The 21,834-nt window shown below is 35.7% G+C and overlaps 2 protein-coding genes across 3 annotated transcripts in view; one reads left to right on the top strand and one right to left on the bottom strand.

The window, feature by feature from the left end:
* LOC107555375 (netrin-1) overlaps window positions 1-3,826 on the top strand; it is a 59,702-nt gene extending 55,876 nt beyond the window's left edge. For both annotated transcript variants that reach the window (XM_016238138.1, XM_016238137.1), the window contains one exon: window positions 3,050-3,826. In XM_016238138.1, coding sequence (XP_016093624.1) covers window positions 3,050-3,378 — 329 coding nt within the window. In that variant the 3' untranslated portion in view covers window positions 3,379-3,826. The remainder of the gene's footprint in view (window positions 1-3,049) is intronic.
* Window positions 3,827-5,735: 1,909 nt separating this feature from the next.
* Window positions 5,736-21,834, bottom strand: part of LOC107555374 (syntaxin-8-like) — a 76,064-nt gene continuing 59,965 nt past the window's right edge. The window contains exons 7-8 of the mRNA XM_016238136.1: window positions 16,023-16,124; window positions 5,736-6,690 (exon numbers count right to left, since the gene is read on the bottom strand). Coding sequence (XP_016093622.1) covers window positions 6,626-6,690; window positions 16,023-16,124 — 167 coding nt within the window. The 3' untranslated portion in view covers window positions 5,736-6,625. The remainder of the gene's footprint in view (window positions 6,691-16,022; window positions 16,125-21,834) is intronic.

Genomic DNA, 21,834 nt, shown 5'->3' with positions numbered 1-21,834 from the left:
ATTTATTTTATATATATATATATATATATATATATAACTACAGTAAGCATTTATGCTCAGTAGACCTCTCAAAAATCAGTTACATTGAAGGTGAAAACACAGGGGATCCCTGCAGTGTAGAGAGGAGGTCTGGCACACATTGGTAGCTGCATCTTGTGTGATGAATACTCAATGCCATCACCTCCTGCAGACCTCTTTGCATGTTCTCCTTTCTACACTGCCATTACTCGTTTAATACTCATTTAAGAATTTATCCAGATAATATGGTCCCCCGCTGCATTCAATTTACAGTTGTCCTCAGTTATGGAGAGCTGGCCAGCTCCCTCTTTACAGAATAGTGAACAATCTAGGATAAACTCCCACATTCTGAGCATTAAACCTAATCCACTTTCCTTCTGCCTTCTCGAGCATCAGGGGGGCTTTATGCTACAGCAGCATGGGGGGAAATGGCTGGAAATGGTATTGAACTTGAAGATGGAGTCATCTAAAAGACTTCTAGGGGAATCGAGCCCTTTGTGGCATTATATTTACAAGCTTATGCCTCACTGGCACATTACCCATAAGACACCACAGGTTTCCACAGGCTGTGACATGTTGCAATCACTAGGTAAATGACTTCCACCTTTCCAAATGGTGACACTGACATAAAGTTAAAGGTTTATTCCATTTAATTTGTGATTATTTTTGGAGAAAGCAATTTAAAAAATAAAAAATAAATTAATAAAAATGTCATCATTTACAGTTCTCACCCTCATGTTTATTTTATTCTTACATAGAACACAAAAGATGACTTTCTAAAGAATATCCTGGCAAGTTAATAAGGCTTAAACTCAAACAGAAGTTGTGTGAACTGCTTTATTAAGCATTTAGTTGAAAAGATCCGACTCCAAAGAATGAGTATTTCATGAATCGCACATTGCTGCGTCTCTCAGGAACAAGCTAGGGAGAGCTACACTAGATATCAAGTTTTTAGTGAATAGCTTAAATTTCACTAACACAAAGCTATCGTACAGGCATCAGAATATTTGGAATATTATTAACAAATCATATGAACCACTTTAATTCACTGATTTACTTTCAATTACATGTAAGAGAACTACAAGAACATTCTTCAAAAATTCCCCTTCTGTGTTCCACAGAAGAAACAAAATAGCACAGTTTTGAAACAACATGAGGGTAAGAATAATGACAGAATTTCCCCCCCTGCAAACAGCCTCTTTAAACAATTACCATTGATTTTAATGCTTAAACATTTTAAGGAATTTACAGTTGAAATTAAATGCCATTAAATAAACACAGACGTGTTGCAATTTAATTTAATCAAAACACCTCTGAAGCACTTGGCATGTTCTAATCTCCTTTTTTAGCCATTAAAGAACTTTGCATATCCTGGTACCTGATACAAATGAGAAGTTTAAACTTAGTCTAGTGGGATGCTGCGTGGCGCAAGATATAAATGGATTCCTGTAAATGTGAAACGCGGTATTTGTAATGGTAATAAAGGCAACTTGTGAAAAACGTGAATTCTTACAAGCAGAATGTTTGTAACCTGGGGTTAAATGTTGTATATCAGAGGAAAAAACTACTTAATACGGGTCCAGTGACGTGCATACTCTAACACTAGCCTTTAAAATGTTGAGTAAAGTATGTAAATAATGTAAATCGACATATAGATCACCAACCATTAGCCTGCATGATACAGCCTCAGTCTTTAGCCAAGCGCAAAGCATTACGCAGATGAAATTAAATCTGCCTGTTTTGCTGGTCCTTTTTGTCAAAGTCACCTTACAAAGCACCTTGAAGGCTATTAATAATGAAAGGGGAACAGCATGAGTCTACAGGCAGTTTAAGCTGATTTTGAGGATTCACACTTGCAAGGAATCAAGGTTTGAGTTACATGCTTTATTTGAAAGCACTTTAAACTGAAGGTTGACCTGCATTGCTGAGGCAACTGAGACGATACAAACGACTTAATCAGAAATAGAGACAGACTCTAAACCCACGGCTGAACTATCAAATTTAGGCACACGGGAGCAGTGTATTGCATACATTTTTATGGCGCAGTGTGTACACATTTATATATTCAAGATTTTAGAATAAAATTTATGTATGCAGTGGGATCCAACCACACACAAAATCTGTCATTTAAATTTTTATTTAAACCTGGAAATGGAACAGGAAAAAAAAAAGATTAAAAATGAAGAAATTATTTAGCCTTTTAGATCTAGGCCACAAATCAAAACCAAATGTGACCCTGGACCACAAAACCAGTCATAAGGGTCAATTTTTTGAAACTGAGATTTATACATCATCTGAAAGCTGAATAAATAAGAATAGGACAATATTTGGCCGAAATACTACTATTTGAATATCTGGAATCTAAGGGGGCAAAAAAAACAAAATATTGAGAAAATCACCTTTAAAGTTGTCCAAACGAAGTTCTTAGCATTGCAGATTACTAATCAAAAATTAAGTTTTGATATATTTACGGTAGGAAATTTACAAAATATCTTCATGAAACATGATCTTTACTTAATATCCTTATGATTTTTGGCATAAAAGGAAAATCGATAATTTTGACCCATGTAAAATTGGCTATTGCTACAAATATACCTGTGCTACTTATGACTGGTATTGTGGTCCAGGGTCACAAAGAAATTCTGAAATGAATACACTTTTTTTTTGTCCAACGTTTCACTTAAATTATGCAAATAATAGAATTTGTAATGGAAACAATTGTATTAAATTAGAAATATGCAAGATGGACTTATTGTGTAGGCTACATAAATGAACATACATTTGTATATGTTGTGCAAATGGCCAAATGTTAAGTTTAAACATGTTTAGCATTTTTTACTTTTTAAAAGTACAAAAAAATATTCCATGTAATTTCTCAATTAACTTTGTCTAAAGTAGTTTTAACGTTTTTAAAGTTTTAAATATTTGTATTTGAAAAGAACTGCTGAAACGGCTTAAAATATAATGTCACCCATCTGTATTAATACTGGAAAAGTAGCTAATTCTGTTTTCTATGTTCTATGTTTTCCAGCTGTTCAGGTCCACATCCTAAAGGCAGACAAAGCCGGCGAGTGGTGGAAGTTCACTGTCAACATCATCTCTGTCTACAAACAGGGAGAAAGCCGAATCCGCAGGGGGGATCAGTTTTTGTGGGTCAGAGCAAAGGACGTGGCCTGCAAGTGCCCAAAGATCAAGCCCGGCAAAAAGTACCTGCTGCTGGGCAACGATGAGGATTCCCCTGGACAAAGCGGAGTGGTGGCAGACAAGGGCAGTCTGGTCATTCAATGGAGGGACACTTGGGCTCGAAGACTCCGGAAGTTTCAGCAGCGGGAGAAGAAAGGAAAATGCAAGAAAGCATAGTGAGGGGAAAAAGAAAGAGGAGGCTATCAAGAGCTGGACAGAAAAACAACAGACGAGTGGTGGATGGAAAGATCATAAGGGAAAGGAAGAGAAGGAAAAAAGACGAAACATCGCTGCTTTGAATAAAGGCATGAAGAGAATATTAACTTTTTTTTTTAAATAGGAACATGTGTGAAGGAGTTCACGATGCAGTTTTCATTTCTTATTTGTTTCCTTCAAGATTTGTTTGCTGTTTGCCAATTTTGCACCTGTGTTCAGCATAAAGAAAGGTATTTTATGTTAAATGGCTTTCAGATCCATTTTGGACGATTTCAGACTGCTTGAGAATCAGATTAAGCCATATTTAATATTCTAAAACAACCTGGGGATTGAGGATTGATACATTACAAATCTGATAACAGTTTTTTTTAGAGCAAAAAAAATATTTAAAGGAACAATCCTTCAGCATGCCTCTTCATTACAAAAATAAAACAACTTCATTAATCAGTTTTGCATTTAAAAATGTATATGCTCTAACTTATGCATAATACATAATGGCATCTGAGATGCCAACATTTCAGAAATGTCAAAATTCTGTTTTCGGAAGGAATTTTTTTCTATGACCGATATCAAAACTAATTTGCTCTTCTTCAGCCAATTTAAAATAATCTTTTTTCAAGGTCTGAAAAGTATTTAAAAAGTATGACTTTGTAACAACCTCCATGAAAATCACACAATTGTATGCATATATTTGTGCATATTATTTTTTATAATTATTCAATTATTGTTGCAATTTTCGTTGAGCGGTTTTTCATTGAATACAGATGCAAACAAAATAAAAAAAGGACAACATAGAAAAGCTCATGTACAGTGTAACATTTATATTTCAAATAACACTACTAATCTTTGAAGACTGGTGCTGCTGGTTTTTACCCAGACCACAGAGATGACTCTGAAACTGTCCGAGCAAATGCACAACAAAAGCAAATCAAGGTTTCTGTTCAGAGTACATGTTTCCGATTCCCTTTTTACTGTCGGTGACCCAGAGTTCGGTAAAAAAAATCATCTAACAATTGCTGAAAAGAAGCTTTGTACATTTTTAAAGTAGTGCCCATTCTCTTCAACAGACACAAATATACTACATTTGGTTGATTTTTTATTTTTTCTGTTTATGCCATGTGTTGTGAATCATGCCACAACTTCTTTACAACAAGAAAAACAAATCTGTACACATAAGTGTTGAAAACTGATTTAGGATCTCTAAAAATGTAATAGCATGCTTGTACAAATCCTAAAATTATTAGCATGCATTTACAATTATTTTTGAACTTGGAATAAAACCACCATGTATATTTTTGTATAAGACATGATGATTGAGGTAGATGACTCTAAATACAAACAGCAGTTCTTGGTCTATTTGATGCTCTGATTCAGTTGTTTATAGTCCAGACATGGATGATGACGTCCTTTTGTTAAAACAGAACTTCAGTGAGACGAGTCCAGTGTATAAACAGGCCTTTTCATAAGTCCTGGAAGTGTTGGTAGAATGGTGTGTATAGGTAGTATTTTTCCTTGTGTGTAATACAGTATTTAGAAGTGTACGAATTACCTTTAACTAGTATTCATGTATTTAGTTTTGTAAAGCAACGGCATCTCTCTTTAAACATTTCCATGTCCATTTAGCATCTGTGAATGTAGGAACGCATGTACAGTAATGTTTCACTACAATAGAGAATTCTCTTCACTGTGAGAAACGCTGCTCATACACACACACACATACACACACATGACGGACGTTCTCTAAAGTACAGCTTTTCCACTGATCTTTGAGGGTCATTTAACATTTGCTTGTGTGGTCTGTCCTTCACAGATCATTAAGAAAATAAACTGCAAGAACTGATCATTTCAGCATCAAATACCAAAAAAGAAAAGAAAAAGAAAAAAAGTCAAGATTTGATGAACGGTTTACGTGTGCAGTAATTATCATCTTTACTCAATGATTATTTCTTGTAAATGTACACAATGTATGACATACAGATATTTATACATATGCTGTATTTACGGTTACAAACAATATTCGTAACAGCACATGTAAATGTATTTTGTTTGGCACTCAGTATCTTAGTGCACACTCTTTTTTTATTTTAAGTATTCCAATGATGTAAATTTATGTTCAGTTTTTACTTTTCGCAGCAGTGCAAAGATGGCTCCTGTATTTGACATTACCAGCAGACCTTTCATACATTGCTTCTTGTTCATATTATGAATTGTAAATTTAGCTGTGGCAAATACAAGATTTCTGCAATATTGTTTTACAGTGCATACTAATATATTATGGTTATTATAAGAAAATATTTAATGACACAAGACATTGTGGATTTTTTGTCTTTCTTTTTCCCTTTTTTTTTTTACAGTTTGTGGTTGTTTAGATGGTTGTGATTAAAATCCAGAGGGGAAGATAACTACTGAACACCAACCTGGTAGAACTACATTCAATAATTGTTTGGAATAAAACCTCAAAACATTACTAGTGTGCCTTTTCATTTTTCCCCCTCTTACAAATTTGGTTTAAAAAAAGATTGAAGTCAGTAAATACAGTAAAGATTTAAGAACATATGACCTAACGTGACAAATGATCAGCACTAACATTTGTGATCATTAAAATTAGAGACCAAGCTGACCAACTACATTTATTAGAATTTCGTCACATTTTCAGGCTAAAAACAATTTACAGAAAAGCGTCAATGACAAAATCAGGCATTTAATTTTTTTTGTACTTACAAAATAGAATCTGAACTGTAAATGTAGTTAAGAGATAATACATTTTAATTATACTGTATATACATATATTTTGTATTGCTTTGTGACTCAGACCTTGTTTACAAGATGGATACGGATCATTTTCTTCACTGCCAAACAAAGAATTTAAATAGGTTTTCCCCCCTTGGAGCATCTCGAGCTCATGGTTATTTTCATAATACTATTCAAAACCTTTCAAAGCTCTTTTCTAGTTTTCTTTCCATTCCGAATCCTACTTTGATCATTATCTGAGGAGCTAAGAATTTTAGCTCTTCATAGCGGTCCATTCCTTGGCTTTATCCCAGCCATTATTTTCATAAATGTAAAAGGGGACAGGAGAGGCTTTTCTACTGTAGATGTGTGTTTACATATACAGCCTGATTGGAAGCCGCCTGTGAGTATCTCTCGTTCACCTCAAAAAACGGTTTTCTAAGTCTCCGCAGTCCGTATATGTGCCGTCTTCTCTTCATTAAGTCTGCCAAACAGCCACGACAATGATGGCGATGAGGAGAAGAACAATCACCACCAGCATTCCTGATTGAAAAACACACACACACACACACAAAACATTTGAATAAACGAACAACTTCACGATGCCCCAACAGTGAATAGCTGTGTGTGTGCACATTTAAATTCATCATTTGCCATGCAAAAACACATGACTGATCTTTAGCACATGTGCATCCCCTTCCAGCCGCACCGCACAAACTTCATAAATCTGTTGTTTATATTCTGTGGCTATGATCTGTTTCTCAGAGAAACTTAATGTAATCTATATTTTTGACTTCCTGAAACACTTCCATAATTTAAATGGCTTATTCCTCTTATTCCTTTCATTATCTGCATTTTTCAATGATCACTCATTAAAATAAACACAGTAATGACTCCTAGATGGGGCTCTTAGCCCTGTGTTTAATTCAAACTCAAGATCAACACTAACTGATGGTGAGAATGACAAACAAAATGTGGTGAAACTTTCAGCGATGCATCTGCCTTTCATTAATCCTTCCGATAGTCAAATTTCTCATATACTCCGCGTCACTAGAGGAATTACATGATGTCTCATCTCCTGTGAGTCACTGACATCAACCAGAACATTCTTACATGTGATATAGATCGGCTTTTACAAAGCTGATAACATGAGGCACGCTTGAAGTTGTGAAATGCCAATAAAACCACTACTATAAGCTGTGACTGAATATTAGAAATCATCCCACTTAGTTTCGTTTATAAAGTAAGCCTACAGTTATACAGCTAGGCTTGTAGCATTTAATGATATATTGAATATGGGTGTTTTATTAGTGCTTTCATTAAATTATATACTTTTTGTTAAGTGCTGCCAATTGCTTTTCATTACAATAACACTGATTACAACATCTAATAGCAGGCATATTTTAATCTAAGGGTGATTAATTGAATGCAAATCAATGTTAAAATATGTATCACATCTTAACATTTTCAAATCCTTAACCAAGTCTATTGGATAACACTATTTAGGTATGTTTCTGAATTAAAATGTTCAAATACTGACTTTGCTAATGTTATCTAATATAATATACAGTAGCTACACCTACATTTCTGATCCAGAAATATAAAAAAGTTTTTCTAAAATGTTAGGCATGACAGATATATTACAGACAGCAATTCTGTGTCATTAAACAAAAAAAAAAAAAAAAAAATAATTGTAACAACATATTCTGTTCATATGAAAAGTCCAAAATGTTCCTGATTTTAACAAATAACATTTGATAATAATTGAGCAAAATTGCACCTTTCCTATTCTTAAGTGAATAATGAGACACAATAAAAACACTCACAGCTACTGTAATAAAATTAATCCATTAAACTAGAATGACACAATATATATATTTTTCCCCTTTAAAATCATCCTAGAAAAGTTACTCTACTTTCAGATCACCCATATACATTTTTTTCAATACACACATGTTCTGACTATGCTTGTCTCAAGCGTGCCTAACTTCAGTGCTTTCTTTGTTTGTGCAGACTCTCTAACATAGCAGACGCGCCATCTGTCACGTCTTTTCAAAACATGCTTATCTCGGCTAATCAGACAGGATTTTTGACATATGCACTGTTCGTCACGGACACTGGCTGGTACTGTATTTGCAGCCTGATTCAGTGCTTTAGTTTACATTTCTCTCATAGTTTGGCTCGGTGGCTGTGTGTTCCCACTGGAGCTGGCCTGCACTGAGGCACAGGGTAAAAGGAAGCTGTGCTGAATTAACTTACGCTGGTATTATAAAAAACCGACCTACCAAAGCCTGCTGCGGGCAGAGTGTGAGTTAGGAAATTATTTTGACTGTGACCAGGAACAATGTCAGCTTTTTAGAGAACAGACCCCTATCCCTCTGGATAATTCCACATGTATTTAAAAGAAAATTGGCAAGAGAAGTGAAATCAAACACCAAAAATAAAATAAAAAGGTCTTTCAATCTCCATGAGCTGGTAAACTCATAGAAAGACATTTTACAAGAAGAGGGGAAAAAGTTTTACTGTCCAAGTGAACATGATCTTTTCTGTATTAAATGCCAAATGGTGAAAAGTCATTCAGATTTAAATCAGCCTAAAGAACGGTTTGTAAGACAAACCATCATTCACACTGTCAGACTTCTATGCTCATCTGTTTGCTCCTCTTTTTCACCTCTGCGAAACTGTCACAGTTCTATAAGTAATCAAATAAGCTCTGCAACGCAATCACGCTGTCCCAATGACAACAATAACATTTGCTAGACAAATAGATTAGTGTGCACAGAGGGCAGAAGACCTGTGTGGCCACCCAGGGGGAAGAACAAAGGATACACATTCTTCCCAATTGTCCTTTATTTATTTCAAATCAAAGCAGAGGGAGAAAGAGAGACCTGTGAGGATCTAAACTTCAACTTGTCATATTCAGGGGTTTGAAGACTCAAAACATAAGCCTCAACTTAATTTTCCTCAATCGTTTTCTGACCAGATAATTTTCCTCTGCCTGTCAATGTTGTTCCTAACAGCCCTTTTTTTCTTTTTCATCTTTCTAAAGAGGACAGTTGTAAAGTATTTGGCTGTAGAATGTAAACAAATTAAAAACTAATTACGTGTCAGACTGCATACATTACAATATGTCGACACATTTGGCTATTATTTTGGCATTTGACTGCAGCACTAAAGTCCATTTCTGACGTAAAGATGAAGTCATATGGCCTATATCTATACACAAATGTTTAGTGTCAGAAAGATTTTTGACAGTAAAGGCCATATACACATTATATATACACACCAAAACCCAGGCAGTTTTAACCTGGATTAATAAAAAACAGGAATAAACTAAAGTACTCTCAAATAGACAATAGATAGAAAATTAGACACTTACAGATACAACAGAAGACAAAGACAAGAGACAAGTGTCAAACAAAGTTGGGAAACGTGAGGAGTGAAGTGAGTCAGGGAACGCAAGTTGAAATAATAGACCAAAAAAAAACAAAAAAAGCGGGGTACGGACGACAAGGCAGTGAGGAATTTTTCCATTCATCAACCCCTCCTTCACCCCCCTTCACCGAATACATGAATATAGTTAGGTGTTAAAAGCAGACGCGGGACCAGAAGACGAGGAGAGGAGAAATAGAGGAGCGAGAAAGAGAATCAATGCAAAACTCGGCAACTCTGGCCTCCAGCTCTGGGATCTGCAAACAAACTTCAGTCTGTAGAGTCCTCTGGACAAACAAATAGAATTATGTGTGACATTAGAGGAGCAAGACCAAGCACGGCAATGCATTTATTTCCCAGGAAAATTCAAGATGGATCTTTATAGGATTTTATTATTCACACTCTTCGCATGCATATGACCATAATAAAAATTAATTAATGATCAATTCCACATCTTCTGCAAAGAGCTAATTTAATTAATAATGTCTTCATATAATTTGAGATTGAGAAAGTTCCTGGAAAAAAATAATTCTACTGTCTACTATTGTTGGGTTCGAGTCCACCTACACTCTTAAAAATAAAGGTGCTTCACGATGCCATAGAAGAACCTTTTTGTCTAAATGGTTCCATAAAGAACCTTTAACATCTGAAGAACCTTTCTGTTTCACAAAAGGTCCCAAACAGCCGAGTCCGAGTCCAACGAAACTCTATTATTTATTAGTATCTTAACATTGTTTTAACCTTTACAACAAGAAAAACGCAATGTCCATTTAAATGTAACAAAAGCAAACCTCTATTTCATCTTGCCATTTTGATTTTTTATTAATAATTAGTGTCCTGCTTTGCTTAGCAAACTTAAAGTCATGTAACAGAAGTTATGGCTGAATTGATTTATGTATTGTGACATATTTCAGAGTGAAACAGGTTTTAAAATGTGAAAAATTAAAGGGCGGCACTTCACTTTTTTCATCGTTAAAGTAAATGTATAAATTCAAGAGTGGGGGTAAAGGAGTAGGTATCTTGGTGAATGGGACCTTAAGAGCAGAAAATGCACCTTTTATCTCAATAAAAAACAAGCTTTATATCATTTTTATGATTTTTAATGAAATATGAATTTTGAATAATCAAAATTAGTTTGTGTCTGCTTATTCTATTCATCAGTGTTTGAACCATTAAAGAAGAAACTGTACTTTTATTTCTGGGTTAAAAAAAAACGAAAAATGAATGGACGCCAGGGGCGTAAATTTCTTCTAACAGTTGGGGGGGAGGGGGGACAATAAACATAAAATTTCTCAAGAGCAATTTTTGAAGGGGACACAAATAATACAGCTAAAATTGTACTTGTAAGGATATGTAGACACAGAGGAAAGCCTTACTAGTGCTTATTAGTGCAGCAGGGAGACCGTGCCAAATTAGACAATTTCAAGCTGTTGTGGTCGCGCTGTGACAGCGCTCGTGTCCGTTGTTTGACACTACTATCCGTCACAGTGTTGCCAAGTCCACGGATTTCCCATGGAATTGGGCTACTTTATCACTGTTGCCGCGGGGTGAAGCGACCCCAATAACGTGTATTTTAGCCCCCGGAACGCGATTTTTACCGGGGGACCCCCTCGAAACGCAGTTAGTTTGGGCTAGTTTTGAGTAGCAATTGGGCGAGCAACCCTTTCCCTCAAGCAGGTAACATTATTATTGCTAACATAGAGGACTCATCGAAAAAATACACTGGCATCATGTATTAAAGAGAAAATAATCACTTCATCCGATGTTTAAGTGAATAAAATAGCCTTCACAGCCTTACTTACTGGAGTTCCACAACTATTGGCTTTGTTCTCTCTCACCGGATTTGTGTGTGTGTAGGTGATGTAAAAGAGGAAAGCAGGCATTTGGACCAAAGCACTGCGAGGCAAGGGAGGGGTGACTCAATGTTTCTAAATTTAAAACACATTTTTGCCCCGTTTGTGTTGTTTTACTATTTACACAATTATTTAAAGTATAAAACATTGTTATTTACAATACACAGCGTGGATTTTAATCAACCCTCAGATAGGGGGGGTCCTGTCCCCCACGAGATTTCCGCCTATGATGGACACCAAAGTACACGGACCCCTTAGACAGGGCATTTAGAATTTTTTCTTGGATGAAAATGAGGCTGTGAGGAATAAACCTAGCCTGTACATGGCACACACTGTGTATAAAAGCCCTACATATACTTTCCTTAAGTCACAGGCAACTCACACCTGTTTTAGTTTTGAATGCATTTATAGTTACATTAATTACAATAAATTACATTATGTAAGGAATAACTGATGAAGGGCCATTGAATTATTAGAAAATAATGCACACCCAAGGTGATTTTGGACCCATAAAAACTATTGGCGATGTTAGAAAAATATTTTTTCTTTGAAACTGCCACTAATACAAAAGCAAAAAATAATAAACTAATGTAATAAAACATTCTCAAGCTTACTGAAGGCAAGTAAACACTCCAAGTATTACTTACAAACTAAATTATAAATAAATATATTACTCAAAAATCACAGAATCACATATTTTAAAATAAAAAGTTTTTCAGATTGTAGCCTAAAGGCTTCTAGAAATAGCCTACTACAGACATTTCATGAAAATGAAAAATATCCAATGAAAAATTTACAAATAATCTTCACTTTATACATTAAATATAAATTATTCTTATTAAAGTTAATAAGTGATTCAGTCAAGAGCAGTGAGTGATTTTCTCCTTTTCTATTATTTGATTAACATTTATGACGCAGTCGGCGGCTGCAGGTTTACGCTGATGCTTTAAGATCTGACGCATAGATCAAATATTTTCACACATCTGTATTTCTTCCAACTGTTCAAGTTCACTTAAGACAAAACCGACTGCATTTACATGAATAGTCTCCAAGACGGGCGTCATACGAATACATCCGAGTCCGTGACAAGTCTGAGTCCTTTAAAAAAAACTGTACTCGTGTCCCAGTACCCCAACTCTATTGTCTACCTTCAACAGCAATGACAAAAAGACAAATTATGCCATCTTCAACATTTGTCAAGTGTATAACCAGTGGCACCAAAAAAAGTTTGTAGTGAGAGCAGATTGGTTGAACATCTCTCATCCTCCAAAGACACCAGCATTAGAGGGTTAGTTCACCCAAAATTTAGCATATGTCAACCTTTACTCACCATTATGTTGTTTCAGACATCTTTGAATGCTATGCAATATACACTGTTAAAAATAAAGGTGCTTAAAAGGTTCTTCACAGCGATGCCATAGAAGAACTATTTTTGGTTCCACAAAGAACCATTCAGTCAAAGGTTCTTTAAAGATCCATCTCTTTCTTACCTTTTTATAATCTGAAGAACCTTCTTTGCCACAACGAACCTTTTGTGAAACAGAAAGGTTCCAAGAGCTGTCTTTGAAGCCATTTGACAGCTTTGTGTGAGAATCAGACTAAAATTTAAGTTATTCAAAGAATATTTTATAAATAAAATCCTATTTTTATATCCATTTATATACAGTGGGTACGGAAAGTATTCAGACCCCCTTAAATTTCACTCTTTGTTATATTGCAGCCATTTGCTAAAATCATTTAAGTAAATTTTTTTTCCTCATTAATGTACACACAGCACCCCATATTGACAGAAAAACACAGACCAGATGCTTCAGGTTTGACAACCCCTGGTCACGGTTCACTTTCACGGCACAGAAAAGAGCAGCTTAGATATTCTGCTGAAATACAAACATGAGGGTGAGAAAATAATCAAAGGATTTTTTTTTTGGGGGGGGGGGGGGGGGTTCCTTTAATGTAGAGCTTAATGAAGACAGATATTTTGTGTTTGCTGCTCAAGTATGCAGACATGCTTGAACATTTACCACATGTGAAATGATTTAAGCGGTCCAGACATGGTTGACGTGCACAAAACTTGAGAAATCGGAGAGGCTGCAGTCATTGATCACATCACAGAAGATGCAATTAAAGCAATAGTTCACCCATAAATGAAATTTCTGTCATAATTTCCTCAACCCCAATGTCATTCAAAACACATGAGAAAATTTAAACACTGTACTGGTCGTTCTTTTCCCTGCATTTACAGAAATGCAGACTGGAGCTTTCAAAGCTTCAAAAAGAAATAAATGCTATATAATAACTCCTCCTATGTGGAAGACAATATTATGTTTATATATGTCTGTATATTAAGTTTACTAAAGTCATAGACTTTTCACACTTGAACATGTCAACCCTAGGTCATTCTAAACCCAGAATAAACAGAGGTCCTGGGAGTTAACAAATAATCCGGAATGTTCATAAAATTATTCCTTAAACCCGGTCTTAACATTCTTATTTGCATATTTGCTGTGTCAGTTTCATTAACAAGACAAATGCGGGACGCAACTTGTTTACATAAAGGCTCTAGCATTGCACATCCTCATATTATATACTGCTGACTGTACTATCAAGTTTTTCCTCGATGGATTTTTCTGACTATAAATATAAGAATGAAATGGTCTCTTTGTCACGCCAGTTGACGCATTTTCTGCCACCTTTTGACATTTTTCCCCTCTAATACTGACTGTTTGTACAACGCAAAGTGTTTCTGTGACTGTCCAAAGCATGTGAATATGAGGCACGTGATTGGGTGTCTGTTGCTAAGCATCTAGCCATAACATTCTAACACGGTTTCTAAATTATAAGTGTGAAACGTACCCATACCTGGGGTTAAAAGCGGGGTTTAGAATGATGATAACTCGGGGTTAAGCACAGTGTGAAACACCCTTCTCAGTAGGGCTGGATGGTATATCGAGTTTCTATGATATATCAATAGATTTTTATAGGATGAGGCAATACAGTTTAATGTTACGAGTGCATCTGCAAACCGAGTGAGCAGAAATGAAGCACAAACAGACAGAGTGCAATAAAACAGGAGTGCACTAATTCTGACTAAAATATACATTTTGCTAAAATATTTGTTACTGGACATTACATGTGCCATATGAAGAATTTTAAAACTTTTAAAAAAAGTTTTATGATAGCAGTAAATGTAAAGGGGCATTTGTAATGGGGTAACTCAATTGTAGGCTAATAAAGTTACTATTCTTAGATGAGTGAAGGTCTGTTCTTACCACTAACATTTGAAAAAAAATGAAATGGTCTCTTTGTCTCGCCAGTTGACGCATTTTTGACGCACAGTCTGTGCTTTTGTTATTTATTTTGATTTTTAATTTATTCATTTTAATTCTGCTTTAAAAGGCATTTTGTTTGGTTTTTAACTGTTAAGTTATAATTGAATGTATTGCGATTTGAACCCACTTTTATTTTGCACATACTATAGCCAAATGTAGTTACATTCACTATTTTTCTTTTCATAGCCTTCAATATGCACATTGTTCATAGGACTGGCAGGATGTGCTTTTTTTCCAAACAGAAATCATAAAAAATATCTAGATATATATCGCCATTCAGCCTAAAAATACTTAGATATGTTTGTATACTTAGATTTTTTTATTTTATTTATGTTCATATTGCCCAGCTCCAGAGTGCATGAGATTTATGAGTTTAACAAGTTCATTGAAAAGACCTGACTCAGAAGAACAATCTGTTCATAATGGTGAATAAATGTTGGCAACATTTGGAAATGGTTGCTTCTCTTATGATTCATCCCCCAAGGATACCTAGGGTGTCGAAACGTAAAGGATGTCAAAATCTTCTGTGAATTAAGTGAATAAATAATGGAAGTAGCAACAGATCTTGAGAGAGTGAAACAGACCATAAAAAAAGAAAAAATAGTGTATGGACCATTTTTATTATAATTTTGTGGTGTTTTTTTGTAATTTCGTCACAGTCCCAGTCCTCTTTCATTATCTTGAAAAGAGTACTCATGTTCTTCAAAAAAAAAAAAAAAAAAAAAACTCACCTTTTGTGCTCCACAGAAGAAAATCATACAAGTTTGAAACAAGTTTTGAAATGACGTCACTAAATAATGAAATAAATTGTCATTTTGGGTGATTTATCCCTTTAACAACAGACTAACAGAATGAGACCACAGAAGAAAGCACTCTGAAGTATACAGATGTAAAATACTGTAATGTCTTGCAGAACTTTCCAGAAATCTATGTAAATGACCTCTCTAAATGTCTCAGCCTCATCTCACCTTTACTGCCGCTCCAATAACAAACACACAGATCACATGCAGATGGGCCTGAAAGAGCTCACAGCACTGAGACCGACCATAATGAGCAGATCTGACTTTGCCATTTACAGGCAGTAGACTTAAATCCTTTCAAATCTGCAGATTGCACTAAAAAGCAGAAGGGAGGAGAGAAGGGACAGAAAAAGAGAGATGGCCGTAAATCTGAACGATGGACAGGCTTATTGTTGCCGGGCTCTTGATGCAGAGTACATAAAACCAGGGCTTCAGTGGCTCTACAGAGGCAGAAAACTCACCACAGGAAGCAGACTTCGTGTCCAACAGCTTGACTCTGTGCGTCTCGTTTTTGATGCGGCTGTCCGTCTTGTCCACAAGCTGAGCAAGGTCATCAATGATCTCTGAAATACACAACAAGCCAATCAAGGTGAGCAAGGTCATCAATGATCTTTGAAATACACAAGATCATCATTCAGAATTACTTCCAAGACTTGCAAATGCAATACAAACATTAAAAGCAGTGTCAGTTCATGATCCTAGAGAGAGAAAGAGTGCAGCACGTGACATGTGAAAGTATTCTCCTGCTGTCGTTCTGTGGTGTGTGTGTGTGGGGGATTTATAGTGGCCAGAAATGTGTGGTTTGTGTGTGCTGGTAGCTGTGGCTAAACCGCACACCATCTGAGGCCTTATTGACTGTATTAGTATGTCTGTGTTTGCTGACATCTGTGCAATTACTACTAAAATATGGCCACAAGTGGCAACAACTTGTGTCCAAGCAGGCTGGACCACAATTGGAAAATTTGAAAGAACAGAGCATGTGGATACAATTGTTGTGGATCAAGTTTTTTTCACCACGGTTGCACAGATGAAAGGTTTTCTTAAGTTATAGCGCCCCCTAGGTCCCTAAAATTGGTGAAATTTGGCATCTTTAGAATGTTGTCACGTTCAAGACAGCACTTAACACCAAGGAAAATGTCAACCAAATTTTCACTTTTTGAACAAATGCTTGCATCCTTTGTCTATGTGTAACACGTTTTTACTTTGCGAGGACTCATTTAGTCATTAGCAGTCTCATCAAAAAATAAACTGGCTTGTTTCAGTGAAATGATTTTATAAATCTCTCAACTTTTTTTCATTACCATCTCTAGGTGATACATATGAAACAAAGGGGCGAGTTTGGGGAAAAAAAACTGTTTTTCTAGGTAAATATTTTTTAAAATGTATATAAGAGCATAAGATCCATTTAACCGTTTAATTCAGGGCAAGGGTTCAGAGGGGAAAAAAATATTTTTTATTTTAGTCCGAGTGGTATTACAGTTATTGCAAAAGTGTAAATTTGCTTCTTATAGTGTCCAAAGGATATATACCGTATGCATACGGTACACACTGTACTACTGATTTTGGGGTCTCTGCGATTTATGGTCTCTGACAAACTCTTTTAGAGCAAAAAATAAATAAAGAGGAAGAAGAAAATCAGTACAAACACAACTGATTCCAGCAGCTTTGGTGCTTGGACCTAGTTAGTGCTTAAATTAAATTACTAAAATAATCAAACAGAAACAGTTTCAGATTTCCTGGAAGAAGTAGGATGAAGTAGGACAGTTAATAATCCACTTTCTGGGAGGAAATGTAACAGATCTGGAGAGATACAGACACAGACTCACTCCTGTGCTTTTTAGAATTGTATTGAGAAGTAGAAAGAGACAGGAGAGTTGGGATCAGGACACAATGTGTCACAAATATGACATTTAACAAATTAGATCGTTTATTTAAACTAAAACTGGACCTTCAATTAAAAATACCTGTAATCAACCTGTAAAAATGTACATATAATAAAAATGTATAGAATTTACAGTTTACATTATACTGTAATACTACCCATTACTAGATCTGTGCTACTGTACTTAAATAACTAACCATCTGTATCATGATTTGCAGTGTTTTTCTGTGTGTTTCAGAGTCCTGGAACCCATGCACTATAAAATAATTTTTATGAGGTCTGTTTTATCCTAGAAAATATAAGACAGTAGGGATTGAACATCACTGGGCAATGTGCCATTTAGAATTTCCCAGGACAATATGTTGTAGCCATCAGCCTCTGTCACCAAAGCAACCTACAACAACCTTTATTTCACTGTATTGCTGGAAATTCTCACTCAAGACAATTTTTGATGAATGAAAAACTGTAGCCAGATTTTTTATTTATCATCACAGTGTATAAAGTCGTGGGCACACAGATCAGAGGTTATTTGATTCACAATCAATCAAACAAAATGTAGTTTTAATATCAAAGAAAAACTACATTTTATGTGGTCAAAGAAAGTGGTGGTTTTTTTTTTGCATCGCTCCTCTCTAAATGCATGTGCTTAAGCTATTTTATTGAGAAATAACATTTTATGGACAAATAAAAAAAATCACCACAATTTTATTTAGTTTTAAATGCTAGATGCAACATGGAACAAAACTTCACTTGCATGTTCAACATTGCTTATTGAAATTGTTCATACACACAAGAGGGGCAACATGTAATAAAAAATAAAAAAAACATTAATGTGCATGATGCAGTGTGCTGAGTTTAGAGCTTTGACTGAGTTTGATGAGAATCCGTTGAGAATTTCCAAACCCATTTTTAAGTCTAAATCTATTATGCGTACTGGTACATTAACTTTGTATCACACACTTGAGAAGACTACCATCTGAACGGAATCTTCTAATTTTCTTTAAGAAGCTGAAATGAGCAGAATGTGAACTGCAGAGCAAAAAAAAAAAAAAAGCAGCATCTGACAAAATTAAAAAATGAACAGAAAAAAGTTAACTTGAGCACAAAATACCATGGCTCATTACGGAGTACGTTCAATACAATATAATGTATGATTAAACAGAAAGTTAATTGGCCCTTTTGCTTTAGTGCAGATCTAGTTGTGTGGCTTCCCATCGCCCTGCTCTAAAAACACTAACCTTGCTGAAAGGCTCTTTCCAGAGTAGAGAGAAATTGAGTGAAAGAAATGAAGCAGAGAGTGAGAAATAAAACGAAAGAACGAAACGGAAAAAAAAGAGAGATTAATGAGAAAATACTTAAAGACAAAAAGAAATAGGGAGAAAAAAGGAGAGGTAGTGAACAGGTTGACCTGTATGGAGCAGAACACACACTTTAACAGAAACCACGACTGTAAAAACGAGCCGCTTACTGACAGAATTTCAATACCTAGCAGCAGCGGGCTGGATGTAATTCAGTAGAAACGGGAAGTTGTACGTTTTTTCTTCTGCTTGCTGCCATCAGCCTGCCAACTCAAATAAGCCTTGCTCCACTGTGCAGCAAGCTGTTTTGATGAAGCCTGATGAAGAAGAATCTCCAACACATTTCAGACTCTGATACAGAAGCCAAAACAGCCGTCACTCACGGCACTTCTGTTATTGGTGGAAAGAGTGGAAGGACCAAAGGTTATATATATCCGTACCCACTGTATAATGTGTCGTGTCAGCTGATAGGTACAAAAAGATATAAATCAAGAACCAAAATGAAGCCAAAAAACAGCAATGGAAACACAATACCACTAAGAACCACAGATCAAGGCATATTTTCAAATGCATTACGGTCATTTTACCATGGGTGAATGTGCGGTCAAAGCAGACTTTGGTGTTCCATTCATTTGCATTTAAACACATGTGAATAAGGAGGTAGAAGTCACATCTTTCACTGTGTATCAACAAGATTTAAGAATGTTTACCTGTAGATTTATACTTTTGTATATAAAAGGCGCTCGACCAATAGAAAAGTCACACAGATTGGCTCCACGCAAAGAATAAGTGAAAGTGAAAGGAGATGATATGTTTTATGTATTATATTTTATATAATTTAATTTAAAATGTATTTTATAATGCCTTTTTTTATATTATATCTAACTTTGAGGCTTTTCCACAAGGATGGGAGAGAACACACTGATGACCGCAGTGGTTTGGCCAGAGGCACGGTTGGATGGAGGTGCAGGTTTCCTGGCTACGATACAGACCAGGAACAGGTTCATGAGTATTAATCTGGCAGCTCTACGAAGAGATCTGAACACATTTCTGAAGGATGAAAGCCAGTTTGGCAGCAGAGCTTTGATTACGGTCAAAATGACAGATGCACTCAGAGGTCAAAAAGTGAATGTTTTTCACTTTTCTTTTTCAGAATATCACCCCCTTACAAACACATGCTTCAGTTTTATTGAAATAATACTCCAAGTTAAATACAAGCTATTAACAGTTGTATACAGTACAACAGTAGTATAAGTGTAGCAACAGTGTAGCAAACAAAAGTAAACAGATGAAAAATGAAGCTAGTGTAATAGACACAGTTGTGCTCATAAGTTTACATACCCCTTGCAGAATATGTAAATCGTTTTGCATATTCTGCAAGGGGTATGTAAACTTATGAGCACAACTGTGTCTATTACACTAGCTTCATTTTTCATCTGTTAACTCACATAGAGTGGGCAAGAAATGTAAATGTGTGTGGGTCAATGAAAAAAAGGGGTGTTTGCATTGAAGAAAAAGGAAAATATATATATATATTTTTATTTTTATTATTATTATTATATAGTTCATAAATGTACTTAGCATGTTGCTTTTATAGGGTTTTGAAAAAAATTCTATACTATTCTCAAGAAATGAAATTTCAATGACTCTGTCATGTGGTAACACTTTTTTATATGACATTTTTTATGCTGCGAATATATGGGAGTGTACACATCTGAATCATTTACAAAAACATTATATAAACGAAATATAAAAACATAATACATTTTTCAAAGTAAAAAGGTCGAATTACCTGATATTTTTTGGAGAGACGCACCACATGAGTTTGTTGAAAAATAGCATTTTTTTCATCTATTTTTGTACTGTACCAAAAAAAAACTGAAAAAAACTGTATTGACCCGTTCATATATTAATTGTCAGTAGTCAAGTAAAATGTATTCATACAGTGCATTTCACAATACACAGTTTCACAGTAGCTTTACAGAAAATCATCATGTTTATAAAATTATAATAAACTTTTTTGCTTTATTGGTAAAGTTATATTTTGTCGCAAATCAATAAAAAACACAAAGCAACAGTGAAGGCATTATAAGAAATATAGAATTAGATGAAGCTCCCATCAGCATTTGACTTAAACTGCCTTCGTCTCCTAAAACAATACTTAGTAAAATATGTTCGTTCATGACTATTAGGCATTCAAAAGGGACAGAAGTGTGAAATTTGGCCCACAAACACCAAAACATTTTTGAGGATATCCTAACGTCAACACTGCACGTGATGCTGTAAAAACGTGATCCCTCTGAGAGAGACACCAATCAGACACAGATGTTCTCGCATATGACCTCATATATATGCATTTTCTTTCTCACCATCCCGCCATCATCTCAAACACTTTGGGTCGCCCCACCTCCACACCCATCAGAGCAAGCGTCTTTCTCTAAACAACCGGTCGTGATTAGCTTTCATTCTCTGCCAGATGCTTTTCACAAGAACAAACCAAAGCAGTTAACAGGTCCATTTCCGTACCTGCTTGTAATGTGGAATGGGACACTTCCGATTCTGGGAATAATAGAGGGGAGTGATTTGCTCTTGGACCTGAGCCGCCTTTCCAGGCGCTAACTACCAATCATTTGAAAAAGTCACTGCAAATCCTTCCGAGAGGCGATCTGCAAAGGAAGGGTGGATGTTGACAATCCGTGTCCTGTCCTCTCCGCCAGCTCTCTCCCACTCTGTCTGTCTCTCTCAGCTTACAGCAAGCAATTCCAGTGTTCCCGCTCTATTCCCAAACCAGAGTCTTCCAGCAGTGACTCACTGGAGAGATTCCTCTGCATTCAAATCTGTTTCCTATAAATTAGTCTCTGTTATCAGAACATGTCTCACGCTATGGGCTGATCTTGTGCCTTACTTACAAGCAGATGAATGTAGTTGAGCTGTTTCCTACTATCATGAGTTTCCTACAAAAATGCCAAATTGTGGCTGCTCTCATCTTACAGGTGTTGTTCAAACATCACAGGAAGGTGAAGTGCACTGTGACATTTAATAATTACCAAAAGTATACAGTGGGTACGGAAAGTATTCAGACCCCCTTACATT

Source organism: Sinocyclocheilus grahami, unplaced genomic scaffold, assembly GCF_001515645.1.
Source record: "Sinocyclocheilus grahami isolate Dianchi unplaced genomic scaffold, SAMN03320097.WGS_v1.1 scaffold533.1, whole genome shotgun sequence".
In the NCBI taxonomy this organism is placed as follows: domain Eukaryota; kingdom Metazoa; phylum Chordata; class Actinopteri; order Cypriniformes; family Cyprinidae; genus Sinocyclocheilus; species Sinocyclocheilus grahami.
This window is presented reverse-complemented; position numbering and strand designations above follow the sequence as displayed.